Genomic DNA, 20,723 nt, shown 5'->3' on the forward strand with positions numbered 1-20,723 from the left:
CAGCAGGATGACATTTCAACAGGGAGTTAGCAAACTAACAGTTCAAAAAGGAGAAAAAGTTTGGATTCATATCAACAGAATGCAAATGCAGAAGAGGGAAAGTCTCTATGTTCATGTTAGCAAGATGGTTGTTCTGAAAGGTGGATGACTTTGGCTTCAAGGAGAAATTCTTCTTCCAAGCTGCAGCAAGATACTCTTGCTTTGCTTGAGGGAGGATGTTGAATGTCAAAGGAAAGAAGAAGGAATGAGTTAACAGTGTCTAAAGTCTGTTAGCTTAAAAGACGAAAAACGGCAGCGTTTTGATTATGAGAAAGAGGCTCGCTACATTCAACAAAGAAGCTCTTTGCATTTAGTTGATACAGACTTGTTCTTCGATTCTTCACTGCAAGCTAAAATCAAAAAGATACTAGGAGATGATTGGGTTATTTTTTACTAAGAAGAAGAAGACTATCTAACGGCTACTATTATATACTGTTGTGTTTGTTTGTAAATTTTTCAGTGGATAGGATTTCTTTGACAAGGATTGCCAAATCAGATTCAGCAAATATTGTATAAATTGTTTGTAATGTTTTGTATTCAAATATACTTTTATAAATTGTTTTTCATTTTAATTGTCCTTTTTAGCTAATGCACACAGATTAAGAAACTTACCAATTTTAGAAAAAAATTAGTGCATATGACTAAATTACCCTTTTATTGAACTACTCAAAAGTCAAAACATTTTCTCCCTCCATTAATCCATTAATATTGTCTCTTTATATCTATCCCTCCAGATCCTGGAATACTTTTCATATTTTTTTTTTTCAATTTTCAATTCTTTTTCCGCCAAAAAATTCAATCTAAAAATTACAAATATTTATGATTTCCCACCAAAAATTGTTCTATAAAAGAAGCAATAATTCTTGAATGTTAAAATAATATAATTGAAATGGCTACAAGGAAAAGCCACCAAATAACTTTACTTGAAATAGATTTAAATGTGGATTTTATACATACTGATGTTGATTAATGGAGATTGACAAGAGGACCCAAAAATTCATTTACAAGAAGAGCCACAAATTCATTTGCTAGATCTTAATGTTGATGTTGCAAATGTTGTTCTCGACCTTAATCTCAGTCCAAATTCTCCAACAATTGACACGTCTTCATCAAGCCATTTCTTTTCTATAAACATCATCGTAGGATCAAATAAAGGTTTAGAATCCAAATAAATGGACTCTTCACCTTTGTCCATTTTTTCTATTGTTGGAGATATACATAAGTTTTTTTCTGGAAACTGAATTTATAGTGTATATGAGGACTATTGTCATTAATAAATTTTGGAAAGGAAAAAAATATTAAACACCTCCTTGAACTCATTGAACCTAGAAAAAATACATTGGTTGACTATTAGATCATGTGCACAACCATTGAGTATAGAATAAAGGTAAAATTGGTAAAAAAGTAATAAAAAAATTTCTAAAAAGGACAATTAAAATTAAACGAGGGAGTATTGAATAAGAATTGAGGTATTTTCTTTTAATTTCTCTGTTTTTGTTTTCTCGATCCTGTTAAGGTTCTTGCAACTGAAGAAAGTTTTACAGTTGTTGTACGTAGTACAAAATTGTTATCGTTTGGAGTCATCAATTCTTCATATCATGAGTTTAGATGGAACTTTCAAGGCTGATGTGCTGGGCATATAAACTTTTTTTTTTTTTTTTTAAATATATATAATAAGAATATAGTGAAATTCCTTGCAATTTGAAAGAATGAAGCATACTGGTTACTAACTATAAGGGGTTTTCATTACATGACTATGTATCATGTCATTGTTTTTTCTTGGTCTTCCAAATGATAATTAGAGAGCGAGTTCAATTTCTATAGTGAATGAAATTGAATTCAAGCAAGATAAGGGAATATTCAATCCTATCATCTTGGCTGATATTTTATCAAAATAAAAGTAATTTCTAGATATCTGAACGAACGTTGACTTGACCTGTTGAACTTTAAAATAGTCTTTTTTCAACAATGCCAGCTCCACATTTAATCTGCAATCAGGACAGCATAATAATGCTTTGCCTAAAAGTCGCACGTCTCTTTGGAAAAATCAAACTACCATGAAAAGTTTTAGTCTGAATCATTTGACATTTATTATCAAATTTTAAATAAACGATAAAAAGGACAGCCGACTAATGCACGTCTCTTGTTTAGAAAAGTAAAAGGAGACAATTTTGATTCCGTAGACTAATCTTGGCCACTCATGGATTTCTTTCTATTGACCCAGGTAAAATTGCATTTATGTCGACTGAATAATAATATATTTCTTAAACGAATTGGGAGATATTAATATATATGGGAATTATACTGGAAAAATGAAGAGGAAGAAACCCTTGCCTAAGTGTATACACTTCCAAGGTTTATTTCTTACGTATATCATATAACCCTTAAGAAAAAAAAGGAAAACAGAAGAATAATGGGATCAAGAAAGACTTGTCAATGAGGTAATTTGCTAACCTTCTTCAATTATTATTCCTTTAAATCTTACATTAGAATAGCCATAGGATTTTATGGTTTAGGACTATGGTCTTGGGATTTCTTGCCACAGGTTTTGGATTAAGATTGGGTCTCTTATAATTTTGAATAAGGACCTCTTAGGTTAAGTTTCTATTATGAAATTCAATAATACTATACTTACAAATAGATCTTACAAAGATTTCTATAGAAAGTGAGGTGGTAAAATATGAATGGAAGAGTGAAACAAAAAGTCAAATTCATTAAATTCACTTTTCTATTCATTTTTTGTCACATCACTTTATGTAAAAATCTTTGTAAAATTTCTTTGTAAGTGTAGTATTACTCTATGAAATTAATGCCTAAACTATGATTTTTCACAGAATTTTTATGACAGTAAGCCAATAAGAAACTTTCTTTGAAATTCGACGTGGATTTTGAGTGTTCTTATTTTTATATGTTAAATAACAATCTAAAGGAATTTACCAAAATTCGTTTCACTAAAATATTCAAAGTACTATTTTATATCAATTTTCAAAGTTGTTGGTGCTGTACTGGAATTTCTGCGTTTTCCATACGAATAAAAGCGGTTTCACTTAAATAGGAGTTTTATACGAAATTTAATGATTTTTCAAAGTTGAACTCGTAATTACAAGATTTAAGTTTTGCGAAACATGATTTATTTGAAAGGGCTTTGGAACTCCAAACGACTTGTAATCTTTGCTCCCATACTGTGATTATGTCTGGCTAAAACATGAAAATTTGAGAAGTTTTGGTGTTGCCATTAATTTATTAAAATTCGAAAGAGAATGGATGATTAGTGAAGATTGTTCTGATCAGTGAGTAAGTAGGCAAGAATTGGGGGAGTTAATAATATTTCTCCTGATAATTTGAGGTCCTAAAATTTTGTATAAGGTTTTGATTGTGTTAATGAGGTTCTAAGTCAAAAGTCATGAAATTTAGCTAAGACTTAGTTTCCGAAAAGAAAAAATACTTTGAAGTATGAAAGGTTAAAATAGCAGAATAGGAAACGTTTTGTTTGCCACATGTAACCACAAAAGTGGATCAATATGTCTAAGGATCTAGTTAAGTCGTCCTTTGAAATTGAAACAATAGAGAGTAATACGTTATCAAACAAGTAAACAATCACAAATATCAAATTAGTAAAGAGAAAGAAAACACACATGATTTACCATAGTTTATCCAAAAAATGAGTTACATTCAACAGAGTCAATATTAGTAGAATATTGTCTCACCTCTCTCGTTACAATGAATGTATTTACCTATGACTTGCTATCATACTCATACAAGAGAATAATAAGTTTATATATTATGTTTAATGAGAAAACCCTAATATTATTAGGATTTATTTTCCTGAGCCTAAATCCAATTAGAAATTTAATTACTTAGAGAAATGCTACAACGACTTTTCATGGAATAGGCCCAAACTGCCTACGGGTCCGAAGGTGCTACCTCTTACACTCCAACGAAACCTCTGAATGCGTCTACCTTGCCCTTTATTGTTGAAGTGGTCAACAACTTCAACGAAAATACATCTACATTTGGCAACATGAGCATAAGTCATATTGCATTAATTATAAGTTTGAATGTATTTTATTTTTTGTGAGAAAAACTAGTCTGCTTACTGACTTTTATACTTACTACAGTTTGTTGTGAATTTCAACTGATCGCAAGTGCGTAAGGATTTATTTAAGATCGTAGAGGATTTGACGAAAGGCTTCAGTTATCCCTTGGTTTCATGAGGCCATTAAGGATATTATTTTTAGGTTTTGCTTGACTAAGAGATTAATATTTGTTCAAGTTTTAAATTGGTATGATTTTTGTTAAAGAAAAATCACTCCATTAACCCTCACGGGCGTTACAATTTTGTGGGAATATTTTGGAGCTGGAGAAATCATTTGGAATTAAATTTGTCTATGCATAGTGTCACATTTTGGGAGAACGTGTTTTCTTTGTGAAATAGGCATCTAGTAAAGAACCCTTCATCACACTTAAGAAGAAGGATTAGAACACCTCTAACTTCGATCCTCATCAAAGCATAACATAGCATCAAATGATTTAAAGATCATGTGTCGTGTAATATGGTTTCTGAAAACATTGCTAGTCTCTCAACTTTTTCACTTCTCTGCTTCCATGAATGCCATCACACCAAACAACTCTATCAAAGATGGTGAGGTTATAGACTCTACCGAAAAAATCTTTACTCTTGGATTCTTCAGTCCGGGTAAGTCCACCAAACGATATGTTGGAATTTGGTATTATCAAGATCCTGATAAAGCCATTGTTTGGGTGGCTAATAGAGATGATCCAATCAACGATAGATCCGGGGTCCTCTCAATCAACAACGGAAACCTTGTCCTGTCTGAAAAAAACCAAACTGTTATTGTCTGGTCCACAAATGTTTCAGTCACATCCACCAGCAACACCAAAGCTCAGCTCTTAGATACAGGAAATCTTGTTTTGGTCGAACGTGACACCAAGAAGACACTATGGCAAGGTTTTGATCATCTTACTAATACTCTGATTCCGTTTATGAAACTTGGGTTGGACAGACAAAGAAGTGTGAATTGGTCCTTAACGTCTTGGAAATCCCCAGATGATCCTGGAACTGGAAACTACTCTTACCGATTCGATTCAACTGGATTTCCTCAGTTGTCATTGTACAGGGGTCCGGATAAGATATGGCGAACTGGCTCGTGGACAGGTCAAAGATTGATCGGCATACCTGAAATACAGTGGAGTAAAATTTCGTTCTCTACTTTTGAAGATAACGAAGATGAATTATCCTCAATGTACGGTGTAACTAACTCTTCAGTGAGGATAAGATTGGTACTAAATGAGTCAGGAGTTACGCAAAGGTTCTCATGGGATAAGAGATGGATTCAGTTTGCTTCTGCCCCAATGGAGCAGTGTGATTATTATGGGAATTGTGGCGCCAACAGTAACTGTAACCCGTATAATGTTGGATATGTAGACTTTGAGTGCACGTGCCTACCTGGGTATGAACCCGAGAATCCACAATCATGGTTCTACAGAGACGGTTCGGATGGGTGCAGAAGAAAGCAAGGTATGTCCACGTGTCAAAAAGGAGAAGGATTTGTTAAGGTGGCACGTTTGAAGGTGCCGGATACAAATGTCACACATGTGGACTTGAGTTTGGGGTTGAAGGAATGTGAAAGAAAGTGCTTGAGCAATTGTAGTTGCTTAGCTTACACAAGTGCATATGCTGAAAGTGAGGGAGGAGCTACTGGATGCTTGACATATCATGGGAATATGATGGATGCGAGAACATATACAAATACTGGTCAAGATTTCTATGTTCGTGTTAATGCAACTGAGTTAGGTACATTTTTACTTAGAAATTTCAACTATTTATGATCTTTTGTCGGAAACCAATTCATTTGGTACCATCAATATGCATTGTTTTTATTTTGCTCAGCACTTTATAAGAAGAATGGTTCACTACTTGCCAAGAAGACAATTGTGATACTTTCTTTAGTGGCATTGCTTTTCACGATAACCTTGATGTTTTCATTCTTCCGAAGGAAGAAAAAGAGTAAGCCAATCTATTTTCACTCGTTTCCTTTTCTTGTATTCTGCTTTATATTTTTACAATTTTGCCCAAAATGTTTTGTCAAACATTATACTGTATTTGTTCATGTGTTTGATGGCAGGGAAGGCAAAATACAGGACATCTTCATTTAACTTGGCTGCAAGTTCAACATACTTAGATGACTCTTTTGATATTCAAGAACAAGATGGGAATACAAGAGATCCAGATTTACCAATGTTTGACCTTAGAACCATTGTTGCGGCTACAGATAATTTCTCTACTGATAACAAACTTGGAGAAGGTGGTTTTGGCTCTGTTTATAAGGTAATGGATCTCCCTAATCTATTTCTGTTTGTATGGCCATACCAAGAAATAGTAAATATTAAAAAAAAAAAAAAAATTTACAGAATTGAATATATCTAGAGAGCTCAATATTGACTTTCAGTTGTGAATTCAATAGAAACTTGAATGTAAAACATCTAAATTATGGTTTCAGGGTCGTCTTCATAATGGAAAGGAGATAGCAGTTAAAAGACTCTCAAAATACTCTGGACAGGGAATAGAAGAGTTCAAGAATGAAATCTTACTTATTGCGAAACTACAACACAGAAATCTTGTGAGGATTCTAGGTTGTAGCATTGAAGCGGAAGAAAAAATGTTAATCTATGAATATTTGCCAAATAGAAGCTTGGATTGTATTATTTTCTGTATGTCTTTTTTCCACATTTATTCCTTGAATCGTCACTTCAGAATGTTATTTGTCTTTCTTTGAAAGATATTAACATAAATATTCAATTTTGGATTCAGATGAAACACAAAGCTCGTTGTTGGATTGGGGAAAACGCTTGGATATTATTTGGGGAATTGCTCGCGGAATCCTTTATCTACATCAAGACTCAAGATTCAGAATCATCCATAGAGATCTAAAGGCCAGCAATGTTCTACTGGATGCTACAATGAACCCAAAAATTTCAGATTTTGGTATGGCTAGGATATTTGGAGGGGATCAAATTGAAGCAAATACCAATCGAGTTGTTGGAACATAGTAAGTCCCCACCCTCAAAAAAATTTCCTCAGCTATTTTCCAGCATATGGATCGAATTAGTGCAGTGAAGATTTCTATCTTCGTTCACCATTTGTTAAGGTAAGTAGTTTCTTTCTTATTATGATGTTGCAGTGGTTACATGTCACCAGAGTATGCAATGCAAGGGTTAATTTCAGTGAAGTCTGATGTTTATAGTTTTGGGATCTTAATGTTGGAGATCATCACCGGTAGAAAGAACAGTAAATTTCTTGTTGAAGATTCTGCCTCTTCATATTTGGTTGGACATGTAAGGGAAACTATAAAACTAATTTACCTTTAGTTTTTCAACCAAAAATGTTGACAAGTTTGTATTTTGTTAGGTTTGGAACCTATGGAATGAAGGTAAAAGCATAGAGATAGTTGACAAAGCATTGGGTGAATCATATCCTGCTGATGAAGTATTGAGATGCATTCAAATTGGGCTCCTGTGCGTGCAAGAACAGGCGATAGATCGGCCAACTATGTCCGCAGTTATTTTCATGTTAGGCAATGTCAATGGCCTTCCTTCTCCAAAACAACCGGCTTTTATTGGGAACAAAATCTCCTTTGTGGCTGGCTCATCGACTAGTGAAGGAGTTGGTTCTGTAAATGAGGTGACAATTAGTATGTTTCAAGGGCGCTAACAGCAAGCTCCTTGTAATTTTGGACTGACAGAAACTATATCAGGCGAACCCCATTATTTATCTGATTCAAGATTAAATGGGTAACACTCCTTAATATATAGGCAGAGGAGAAGCTTGTGTCAGAGTTTGAAGAAGGCAAGAGAAGCAGAAATAAACTGCCAGAGCATGCCAAGAGAAGAGAAAGAGATGCAGAAATGTTTCCTGTATTCAATTGTATTTTGTGTGTCTGTACAATGTTCAATGTATACACATTTGTAACAGTAAAGAAAGGAAATACAATCATGCCATAAAGGCCTAATCACACTAATTATGCTAATGGAATATTCATTCAAGGGAAAATATCAATCACTCCAATCACTCCATGATTATCGTCATCACTCCCCTTTTAAACTCGTGGTTTGTATATGTCATAAACTTTAAGCTTGCGAAGTAAATGTGAACGTTGTCTATTACATAAAGACTTAGTAAAAATGTAGGTTGACTGTTCTGAAGTTCGAATGTGCATAGTCTTGATCATGCCTTCTTGGATTTTTTCTCTTACAAAGTGCAGTCGATTTCTATGTGCTAGTCTCTCATGAAACATTGGATTTGCTACGATATCATACGTCGCCTTGTGTCACAGTATAAAATGATTGGTTTTTCAACCTGAACTTCTAAGTTCTTTAGGAGCCCGAGAATGCAAGTGATTTCGCATGTGGTATTAGCCATAGCTCTATATTCAGCTTTTGCTGATGAAAGAGAAATTGTCGATTGCTTCTTTGTTTTCCAAGATATGAGAGATCCTTCAAGTTTAACACAAAACCCCGTGAGAGACTTTCTCATCATAGGACAAGTACCCCAATCTGAATCACAATAAGCTATCAAATCCAAATTTCCATTCCGAGGTAAGAGAAGCCCAAGACCAAGACATCTTTTCAAATATTTTAGAACCTTTATAGCTGCGTCCATGTGAGATTGTTTTGGCCCATGCATGACCTGACTAAGAATGTAAACAGCATAACTGATATCTGGTCGTGTCATCATGAGATAAATCAGACGTCCCACAAGTCTTAGATAATGTGACGGATCTTCAAAAGGTGGACCAATATCTGGAGATGATATCCCACTATCATATTCTAGGATAGTGAGTCTGGTGTTTTGTTTGACAAGGATAGCATTTGGTTTGCAAGCTAATAATCCAGAGTCTGATATGAGCTCTAAGACATATTTGCGTTGGCTAAGAGATGTACTAGCTAGAGATCTCACAATTTCTATTCCCAAAAAATATTTCAGTTCTCCAAGATCTTTTATATGAAAATGTTTATTGAGATGCTCTTTTAAGTTACCAATTCCCACTTCATCATTCCCTATGATCAGGATATCATCGACATAAATAATGAGAGCAATGAATGATTTACCTCGATGTAAGAGAAGAGTGCATAATCATGCTTGTACTAAATGAAACCTATGCTAGTGAGTGCTTATGTGAACTTAGCATTCCATTGCCAGGATGCTTGTTTTAAACAGTAAAGAAATCTTCACAGATGACATACTTTATTCTCCTCGTGTCTGCGAATACCCTGAGGGAGATCCATATAAGTCTCCTCATGAAGATCCCCATGAAGAAACACATGTGGACATCCATTTGATGCAATGACCAACCACGGATAGAAGCAAAACTTCATAACAGTAACATGCTTAGCAATAGGGGAAAAGGTCTCCTGACAATCAAAACCTTCTTGTTGAGTAAAACCCTTTGGCCACCAACCAGGCTTTATAGCATTCAATAGAGCCATCAACATGAAACTTGATTTTGTAGACCCATTTATAGCCAATAGGTTTGCGGTGTGCAGGACGAGGTACCAAGTCCCAAGTGTGGTTTTGGGCAAGAACATTGAGTTCATTGGCTATGGCCTAATGCCAATGAGAGTGTTGAATAGGTTTAGAGTAACAAGAGGGTTCTCTGTCGACAAATATCTTACTAACACAAATCTAGTGGGTAGGAAAGAGCCAATCAAAACTGACATAATTTGAGGTGGGATAAGGAGTACCTGAGGGCTCTAGGATGGTTGGACACACATAATCAGTCGTCCAAACAAGAGGTCAAGAGACCCAAGAGGACTGACGTGGAGGTATTGGTAGGGATGGCAAAAAAATATGAAAACTAAACCGAATTGGAAAACCGAACCGAAATCAAACAGAACAATCAGTTTTCTCAAAACTAGTTTGGCTTCGGTTTTAAAAAATGGCTAAATAGATTTTCCGGTTCGGTTAACGATTTAGCCATATTTTATAACCGGATAAAAAAATTGGTTTTTAAAAATAATATCCTAAAACCTAATTTTACCCTAAACCTAAACCATTTTCATATTTTGCCTGCTATTGTGCTGCGGTCTCCAAGTGCCAACCTAGTGCTGAGTTCCTTCACTCTTCGATCACCATTTTCAAAATCCAAACAGATCTATATCATGTATATTTTCAAGTATGTTGTAAGTTTCTCTGGTTAACTGAACAAGAACACTACATCTGTTTATATTTTGTAAAAAATAGAACGAACCAGTTCTAATTTTTTTGCTAAAATATTGTTTGGGTTGGTAAATAGTATTAATAGTTTTTTGAAATTCCATCTCCAACATTTAGTTTCCTGTCTTAAATGGGCTATTAATACTATCTACCACTATGAAAAGACAACTCCAAGTTTGTGTTGAGTGATTAAGGTCAACTGTCATTTTGGGATCATTTATCAGCATACACAATTGTATTAAACAAAATACATAGTAGTTGTTTTACATTACAAATCTGGAAGTTAAATCATATTAAATAGTATAAAACTTGATATGTGCATCCTTGATCCTTAAATGCAGGATGATTTTTGTTATGATTTGAGCCTTATTATCAATTTGATTCTTACCAAAACACACAATCAAGAATCTGCACACACACACACACACAATATAAAGGAGACACAAGGATTTTTACCGTGGTTCACCTATCCAAGATTGGATAAACTAAATCCACGTTGAGCTCCAGAATAGAGGGGCTCACTGCACTAATCGTTCAATACTTACATATTACAAGAACATCAGATCAATCTCTGTTACCGTCACTAACCACCCAAATACAATAGAGTAATTTCTATCCTAAGAGAAACCCACACTGGACTCTCTAAACTTGAAGGAAACTCAACCCTCACTGAATGATTCAGATAATCACTCAAAGAAATTACAAGATTTGAGCTAAATGTGAAAAACCTTAGTAGAGCAGATTGTTCACAAAAGAGAAGACAACTTGTTGACTGCAATCGGGAGATTCATTTGTTAATATGTTGTTGACCAAGGGAATTGATGGCAGCAGTTGGATTAGAAGAGGAAGCAATGGTCAAGATTCATAGTGCAAGAAATTAAAACGTCGATGTACACATACGTTCCATACGACATCGTTTTTTGAGCTTCACTTTTAACAATCTCCACCTTGAAGCCAAAAACCACCATTAGTACAACATCTTCATTAGTGCAGCAGGCCATTCAACTATTCCTTCTCAGCTTCATCATACTATCTTATAAACAATAAGTCCAAACAGTGCTTGAACTTAGCAGCTGTTACCACTTTAGTGCCCATGTCGGTTGGATTCTTCTTCAGATTCACTTCTCCTCTTGTGATGAGATCTCTAACAAAATGGAACCTAACATCTACATGTTTGGTTCTCTCATGGTAAACTGAATTTTTTCATAAGTGTATGGCACTTTGACTGTTAGAGTATACAGTCACCAACCCATCCAGTAGCTTAGCTTCTTTCAAGATCCCTTGTAGCCATATAGCTTCTTTGAAAGCATCAGTTACAGCCACATATTCAAACTCTGTTGTGGATAGTGCAACCAATGGTTAAAGTTGTGACTCCAACTGACACAATTTCCTCCCAATGTGAAATAGTAAGATGTGGTGGACTTCCTTGTATCTCTGTCACCTACAAAATCGAAGTCTACATACCCCATAAGATCAAGTGTATCACCTCTTTTACAATAATCCAAACCGCTATGTAAGGAGCTACTAATATACCTTAATAACCATTTCAATGCAATCCAATGCTCAATTTCGAGATTAGACATGAATCAACTCAATAAAGAAATTGCAAATGATAGGTCTGACCTAGTACTAATCATGGCATACAGGACTGAGCCTATTGCATTAGAATAAGGTATATTCTCCATTTTTATCATTTCAGCATCTGTCTTGGGACATTGCAGATTAGTTAGAAGAAAGTGGCTTGCTAATGGCATAGTAACTAGTTTAGAATCAGACATGTTAAACTTAGAGGTAGGTTTTTGTAAATATGACATTTGGTGAATTTTCGGCTGATTAAACTTTCTATTTCTTTCTATCACCATTCCTAATATCTTCTTTGCACATCCTAAGTCTTTTATATCAAATTCAACATTCAATTTTTCCTTTAAATCATCTATTTTAGACTTAGACTCACTTCTCAACATGTCATCAACATATAACAACAAGTACAGCGAATGCAAAATAGAAACAATTATCATATTTACTTCTACTAAATCCAATGCTAACTATAAAAGAATCAAATATTTTATACCACTGCCTAGGGGATTGCTTAAGGCCATACAATGATTTATGTAAGAAACACACATGATTGGGCAGATTTTTATCTTTAAATCCAGCAGGTTGACTCATGAAAAATTTCTCTTCTAATTTACCATGCAACAAAGCAGTTTTCACATCTAATTGTTAATTCTAGGTCATGATGAGCAACAACAAATAGCATTAATCTAATTATTTTAAATTTAACTACAGGAGAGAAAATTTCATTGAAATCTATACCTTGGCTTTGTGTGTAGCCTTTTGCTACTAATCTACCCTTATACCTAGGAGGGTCAAGATGAGTCATACCTTCCTTAAGCTTAAACAACCATATGCACTCCACAAGTTTCTAATCTTTAGGTTTATGAACCAGTGACTAAGTACCATTCACCTTCAAGGAATGCATTTCTTCTTCCATGGCAGCCAACCACTTCTTGCTGTCCTTAGAACTCAAGGCTTCTTCATAGGTATCAGGTTCAGACCTCTGAACCTTAACTCCAGCAATCAAAGCAGTGAAAATCAAGTCTGCATAACTGTATCTGGCAGGGGGCCTAATTTCTCTCCTGGCTCTGTCTCTTGCCAACTGATATTGTGAGAGTTCATCATGTTGAGACCTCCCAACATTCTCTACACCTTCATCTTCAGCACCTTGGTGAATATTGTTAGTTGATGTATGGGGTTTACGCAGCGGAAATTAAAACAATCCCCATCAACAACCATAAGTCGTAGATCCTTGTACTCCATTTTTACGCTATTAGCATATAAAATGAAATTAAAACAATACAGTCCAGATTTCATACTAGCGTTTGGAGGCTCTTTCTTTGATGTGAATCGCTCCCACTCTGAGACGAGAGTGAACTCTTGGTATCCACACGAAGACACGACAACGATCACCTAGCGATTCAAAGTGCTAGCCAAAATCGCAAGGATCAAGGATTCTTTTTCACAAGCACTGGTTGACCACAACTTGAGAGAGAGAGAGAGAGAGTGGTCGGCTAGGGTTTTTAGAATTCTAGTGTTATTTGATTTTATTTTTAGTTGCACTTAAATCGTGCAAATCTAACATCTTAATCTATTATGGAATTTGAATTAATATATTCCATAATAGATTAATCAAATATTTAATTACCATCACAAGGTATTTCCACATGGCTATTTCAAATTCAAATTTAAATATGAATTTATATACATATACACATAATCTCGCTAATTTTAATTTTCATATAAAATTAAATGTAGGCAACAACCTCAGAAAATTTAATTGCACTGTCAGATTACCAAAATTTCCTTTCATCTTAAAAGACGAAAATACCCTTCTCACTTGTTTATCCTTAATTTGTCTTCTATATGTGTAACCCGAAGGCTTCTTACCATATCGGCAGTGAGTAGTATCGCGATTGACACTCAATCAATTGCCTCACTAAAAACAAATCAAAATTGGCCTTTAGCAAGGCATTATGGCAACCTGATAGATTCGGATTCAGCGAAACAACTTACCTATCAATGATATGGCTACTGTGCAATCTAATCCTTTCATCATCCATTATCTCATCAAGGCCGAGGTATAGAAGTAATGTCAACCTCGGGTATCCTTAATATCTTGGTATTCAGTTATTGGACCAACAACTGAAAATAGATTAGATTGAGCTACAATTCAATCCCACTATGGCCACAAATTTAGTGTCGTTGCCATTTACCAAATTGCTCAGTGAGATAATTTCTCTCATACCCGGGAGTGATGAATCATTTGTTAATCCACCATAGTCTTGATACACTTCTCGGTGTAGCCAGTCACTACTGTTCTGATAGCTCTGAATAGAACTACATTGGGCTGGTGTTAAACTACACCAATTTGTACACAAGGCGCTCCAATGATCTCAAGTCTAAGGATCACATGTACCGCCATTCGTTAGAGGATTTATTCCACAAACATTGGGGTTACCATCTATATGGAATCCTCTAGGGGTTCATCTAGTGAACTCGCTTATGACAAACACCCATGTGTTGCACCAAGTTGTCGATAAACAACCTTGACAAGTGAGATCAGTCACTTTCTTTCGACAGGGTCATTCAACACTATGATAGCCTTACTGTGTTATCTGTGTTCTTATTCAAAATCATACTAGGGCTACGGACGATACTAGAATGGCTACCATATGTGATCATAGGGTCCTCACGATCGAGATTTGAAACACTCGATACCCTTGTCATGGTTCTACCATTCTAAGGACATACATTATAACATACAGTAAATACGAATTACATAATGCAGAAAATGCCTTTATTAATTATAAACATTATTTACAAGTGTCAACATTTACAGAATGGATTGGCTCTAAGCCACATACTCTAACAATCTCCCAATTGCACTATAGCCAATCATTCATACATTTAATATCGAATGACCTCAAGTGTCTTTCATGCTTTTGCAGCAATAGAACCTTAGTCTGTGGATCTACGAGATTGTCATCAGTATGTACTTTGTAAATCTATACATCTTTCCTTTCAACCATTTGTGTGATGAGATGAAATCGCCTGAGTAATTGTTTGGATTTTTAGTAAGACTGTGGTTCCTTCGCTTGAGCTATCGCTTCGTTGGAAACCACACCAAGTTCGGTGACGAACTTCTTAGTCCCAACTGTCTCCTTAGCTGCATTGGATAATGCAATATACTCAGTGTCCATTGTAGAGTCTGCTACAGTGCTTTGCTTGGAGCTCTTCTAGCTCACTGCAACTCCATTGAGATAAAATACAAACCCAGATTGCGAGCGATAATCATCTTTATCCGTTTGGAAACTAGCATTACTGTATCCTCTTATATTGAGCTCATCCTCCCCTTTATAAGCCAAGAACATATCCTAAGTCCTTTTCAGGTACTTAAGGATGTTTTTGACAACTATCCAATGATGCTCACTTGGATCCGATTGATATCTACTACAAGTGCTTAATGCATATGAGACATCAATCCAAGTACACAACATGGCATACATGATGGATCCAATTGCTGATGCATATGGGATCCTCTTCATTTTATCTCTCTCATTGTGTGTTTTAGGACACATATCCTTAGAGAGATAGACACCACGTGACATCAGAAGAAGTCTCTTCTTGGATTCTTCCATACTAAATCTCTTCAGTACCTTGTCTATATACGTACTCAAACTTAGGCCAAGCACCTACATGATCTATCACGATAGATATTTATTCCGAGAATGTAGGACGTTTCTCCTAAGTCCTTCATGGAGAAGCACTTGGATAACCAAGTCTTTACCGACTACAAATTCGATATATCATTCTCGATCAAAAGTATGTCATCGACATACAACACCAAGAATGCCACTGCTCCCACTTACTTTCTTCTAAACACAAGGCTCATCTTCGTTCTTGATGAAACCGAAGTCTTTTACAACTTCATCAAAAATGAACGTTCCAACTTCTTAAAGCTTGCTTGAGTCCATAAATGGACCTCTGCAACTTGCATTTTTTATCAGCTTGTCCCTCAAGAACACAACCATCAAGTTGTGTCATATACACATCCTCTTCAAGGTTTCTGTTTAGGAAAGCTATTTTGACATCCATCTGCCAAATCTCATAGTTGTGATATGTAGCAATCGTAGGCATAATTCAGATAGACTTTATCATGGCAACCAATGAAAAGGTTTTTTCATAGTCAATGCCATGAATTTGTTTGAAACCTTTGGCAACCGGTCGTGCCTTATAGGTATGCACCTTGCCATCCATGTCAATCTTCTTCTTAAAGACCCATTTACACACTATGGGTTTTACCCTTTCAGGTGGATCCACCAAAGACCACACTTGGTTCTGGTACATGGAGTCCATCTCAGATTTCATGGCTTCAAGCCATTTAATGGAATCTGAATCTGATATAGCATCATCGTAGGTCTTGGGTTCATTGTGTTCGTAGACCAATATGTCACCATACTAAGTCATGAGAAAATCATATCTCTCGAGCTCATGATGTACTCTTCCAAACCTACGTAGCACTTGTGCTACTTCAGGTGGTTCACTTTGATCCACATATTGTGGAGTAACCTCGTCACAACGTTTAACCATTTCTTATGGCACATCATCACGTCCTTCGTATAACGTATCCTATGGTTCTAGAACTTTATCGAGTTCTACTTTTCTCCCACTAGTATCTCTTAGAAGAACTTCCTTCTTTAAGAAGATACTAATACAAGCGAAAAAAACTTTGTGCTCTTCTAAGTGGTAGAAATAATATCCTTTGGTCTACTTAGGATACCCCACAAATATGCATTTATTAGATTTTGGGCTCAACTTGTTCGAAGTCAATTTCTTGACATAAGCTTCGCAACCTCAAATCTTCAGATAAGACAAGTTGGGCTTTTACCCACTCCATAGTTCATATGGAGTCTTATCTACAAACTTTGACGGCACACGATTAAGTATGTGAGTCACTGTCTCTAGGGCATAACCCCAGAATAATGCCTAAAACTCATCATAGACCTAATCATATCAAGTAAGGTCCTATTCTTTCTTTTGGACACATCATTATGTCGGGGTTTATACGGAGGGGTGAGTTGTAATACTACCCACACTCCTTCAGGTATTCAAAAAACTCGGAGCTCAAGAATTCACCTTCTCAATCTGACCGAAGAGCTTTAATACTCTTGCCTAACATATTATGTACTTCACTCCTGAATTCTTTAAATTTATCCAAGGCTTTATATTTATGTCTCATAAGATAGACATAACCATATCTACTAAGGTCATTAGTAAATGTGATGAAATACGAATATCCACCTCTGGCTTCAATTATTAGTGGACCACATACATCACTATGGATGATGCCTAACAATTTAGTAGCCCTTTCACTTTGTCCTGTGAAATGCAACTTGGTCATCTTACCTAAAAGGCATAACTTAAAGGTCCAAAACTTCATCCCTTTGAAGTTTTGCAATGCGAGTCTAATTAACATGACTCAATCTACAATGCTAGAGGCATGTTTGGGTTTGATCGCTATGTTTAGCTTTCTTTGTTTCCATATTGACTATTGAGAATAACCTTATGAGTAATACTACACCAACAACCCTTTTCTCATAAACTTTCTCTCCTAACATGGCAACTCGCAATTGGCCAGCTCGCAATTAATTAGTGGGACCCATTCGAGACCCATGTGAGACCCATTGTGAACTAACCAATTGCGAGCTGCCATGTTAGGGTTGTGAGAGAAGCTTGTTTGTGTAGTATTATTCTATCTTTATTGTTTAAGTCTAGAACATATAATCTATTGTGTAACCTTGCATTTCCACATAGAATACCATTCAAACTAAAGGACAACAATCCATTAGAAATCTCAAAACGATATCTCATATCATCCAAAACGGATACTGATATAATGTTTCTTGAAATGAAAGGTACAAAATAACAATTATTGAGTTCTAACAATAAGCTCGTAGGCAAAGAAAAACAATAAGATCCTACAGCCAATGTAGCCACATGTGCTCAATTTCCAACTCGTAGGTCCACCTCTCCCTTAGAGAGCAATCTACTCTACCTTAGTCCTTACACATTAGTACAAATAGGAGTACCACATTCTGTGTTAGTGACCTAAGATGTTGAAGGGGAGAAGTTAATCTCAATCATATACATACCTAAAGTTAAAGCATCTAACTTCTGCTTACTTGTGAGGAAAACCTTGTAATGTTTCCTTTAGTGGCCAAGCTTGCCACAGTAGAAGCAAACTATCTTTCCACCTTTACCAATGCTACCCTTGGACTGTAGAGCATTATGTCCTTTGAGTTTGGACTTGGGATAGACCTTGGCCTTTCCCTTACCCTTACCTTTGCCTTTATTAGTAGCAACTAGTAAAACAGGTTTGGACTTTTTTAAGTCCTGCTCCGTAGTCCTCAGCATGTTTAGGAGATCTAATAGGGACTTCACTATTGTGTTCATAATGAACGGTGAATAAGAAACTGGTAGTGACTACAAAATTAAATCCACTTGTAAGTTTGCATCCACACCAAAACCCACAGGCTCAAGCCTTTCTGTGTAACCAATCATCTTGAGCACATGAGGACCAACTTGGGCTCCCTCGGCCTTTCGGCTCCTGAATAATGCCTTTGACACCTCATACCTCTCATGTCAAACATTCTTTTGATCTAGCTCCTTGAGGTGCAGAATTATGGCATGTGCATCCATATTCTCATGTTGCTTTTGCAGCTTAGATGTCATCAATGCTAGCATAATGCATTGGACATTATCAACATCATCAAGGAACTTTTTATAAGTGTCCTTGACCTCCTGAGTGGTATCAGGTGTAGGCTCAGCCAGATAAGGCTTATCCAAGACATACAATTTCCTTTTGGACTTCTAAACAATCCAAAGATTTCGGTACCAGTCCGAGAAATTGGATCCATCCAGTCTGTTTTGTGTCTCGATTATCGATCGTAGTGATAGGTTGGTATGGCTCATTTTAACAGATCTGCATATGCAAAAAAAACAAAATTCATTATAATGTTTATTATTATTTAATAAGGTCTTTTATTAAATAATTACTCTCACTATTTTCCTCAAGCCAATAGCCCTCACTATTAACTCAAGAAACCCCGTTGGCTTTCCTAATGGATCGAGATCCCATCTAGCCCACTTCAAACCTTCGCTTTAGTGAACAAGCCAAAATGGGTTGATTAGGTAGGTCAACAAACTTAACTTACACCAGTTGATAGCTCCCACTACCAACCTCTAATGTAAACCAAGCCAACAAACCAATTACATAATTCAATGGCTCAAACCATTGTTCTCGAGTGTAACTCTCAGTATCTATAGAGTGGACATTACATGTCACCACGTACACATAACAAGTGTACTTCTCTTACTATACCTATGTTGTGCTTATCAACCTTCGCTTTGGCGAACAAGCAAAACACATCATTTAAGTCAACCCATCACTATTAAGGAAAACTCCAATGATGTTTGACCTCCCACGATAGAGGTGCACCCTTCGCTTTAGTGAACAAGGTTTCGTCAAAAAGCATTTTGGTCAAACCCATGGTGATGGAAGGTGTTTCAATTGATTTACTTAATATACTTTAATTGAGAGGTTTTTATTTTATTTCTCACCAATTTTATCCTATTAGCATGTTATAGTCATAACATACACCCTTAGCATGCATACTAAGCATTAAGGAAATGTGTTGGTGCATAGCCTTAACTAAAACCGATTTCCTCAAACCTGGAGGAATCGGTAGGTCAACCTAGATTTAAAGGTAAAAGGATTTTTCAAGTAATTTTGCCTTCTTCCTTTCCTTTGCTTATTCTTCTTGAACATTACACAACTTTCAAAAATAAAATTACATTTTACATTATTGAAAAGAATCCTTGAGTTACATTTGAGGGGAGTGAGATGAGAGAGAGAAGTTACAATGGAGAATATACAGAAAGGCAGGACACGCAGACCCTATTTAAAATTACATAACCCAAAACAATAAAACTAGGTTTGTAGGCTTATGCACCATGCAGATTCACAAACAATAATCATGCATAAAAAGTCAAATTTAAAATTGGTTGGTAAATTACAAGTTACCCTTTGATATCTTTGTTAAGTCCAACAAGTTTTAAAATTTTTATTTTAGTCCCTTGTTAACGGGCATCACTCAATTGGGCCTCCTCAATACTTCTAACATGCAGTAACATTTTAGAAAAATTATGGCTTAAAAGTATTGCCCTAAAAACACTATCACAGCCCAAAATTCAGCCCATTGCATCTTTAAGTGGGCTGCCCAAAAAATTCATATTTGATGCACGTTTAAACGCGCACCAGATCAGGCCCTTGGCTGAAAAATCAAGTGCCAACCAAGGCCAAGTGCAGGGAGCACTCAGCCACCACGAGGCAGCCACGAAACAGCAGCTCACGAGAGGACAGCAGCGGTGCATTTGCCTACTCTGCTGCTGCGTACGGCAACAGCCTTTGTGCTGGCGCACAAGGCTACTACTGTGCCGTTTGCGACAACACAATCCAAGGCCACATGCTAGAGCATGCGGCCATCATTCCTCCATGCACAGCAACGTGCAATAACAAAGTTGTTGTGCGCTACTGCACACAATTTGTCCAACGGTAACGCACATTTGTGCACTACCGCTGCTGTCGTGCATGACAGCGCATAGCAGCAACACGCCACCCTCCACGGCAGCATCCAGAACAGATCAAAATCAACTTTTATTTGATTTCAATTCATCACAAACAAATGCAAAAAAATCAGATTAGCAACACATCAACCAAAACAGTTTTTACAATCAATTTTTTTTTTTTTTTAGATTTTACAAAATTGCAAAAATCCTAATTGATACAAATCAAACCCAATACATCCAAACATTATAAAATAACGTAAAA

At 36.1% G+C, this 20,723-nt stretch overlaps 1 protein-coding gene across 1 annotated transcript; it reads left to right on the plus strand.

The window, feature by feature from the left end:
* Positions 1 to 4,578: 4,578 nt before the first annotated feature.
* On the plus strand, positions 4,579 to 7,881 carry LOC116123005 (G-type lectin S-receptor-like serine/threonine-protein kinase At1g11410). The gene is made up of 7 exons (XM_031408804.1): positions 4,579 to 5,854; positions 5,951 to 6,067; positions 6,186 to 6,388; positions 6,561 to 6,771; positions 6,872 to 7,109; positions 7,242 to 7,395; positions 7,469 to 7,881. Exons 1-7 carry the CDS (start codon positions 4,579 to 4,581, stop codon positions 7,769 to 7,771), a joined length of 2,502 nt encoding a protein of 833 aa, XP_031264664.1. The 3' UTR covers positions 7,772 to 7,881.
* The last annotated feature ends 12,842 nt before the right edge of the window (positions 7,882 to 20,723 follow it).

Source organism: Pistacia vera, unplaced genomic scaffold, assembly GCF_008641045.1.
Source record: "Pistacia vera cultivar Batoury unplaced genomic scaffold, PisVer_v2 Contig1395, whole genome shotgun sequence".
NCBI lineage: Eukaryota > Viridiplantae > Streptophyta > Magnoliopsida > Sapindales > Anacardiaceae > Pistacia > Pistacia vera.

What these genes read in the sequence shown, in the direction of transcription:
- LOC116123005 (XM_031408804.1), top strand. Translation starts at nt 4,579, where the DNA reads ATGTGTCGTGTAATATGGTTTCTGAAAACATTGCTAGTCTCTCAACTT. An exon ending in CTTCCGAAGGAAGAAAAAGA is followed by an intron (nt 6,068 to 6,185) that starts GTAAGCCAATCT and finishes GTTTGATGGCAG; the next exon opens with GGAAGGCAAAATACAGGACA. An exon ending in GTTTTGGCTCTGTTTATAAG is followed by an intron (nt 6,389 to 6,560) that starts GTAATGGATCTC and finishes TTATGGTTTCAG; the next exon opens with GGTCGTCTTCATAATGGAAA.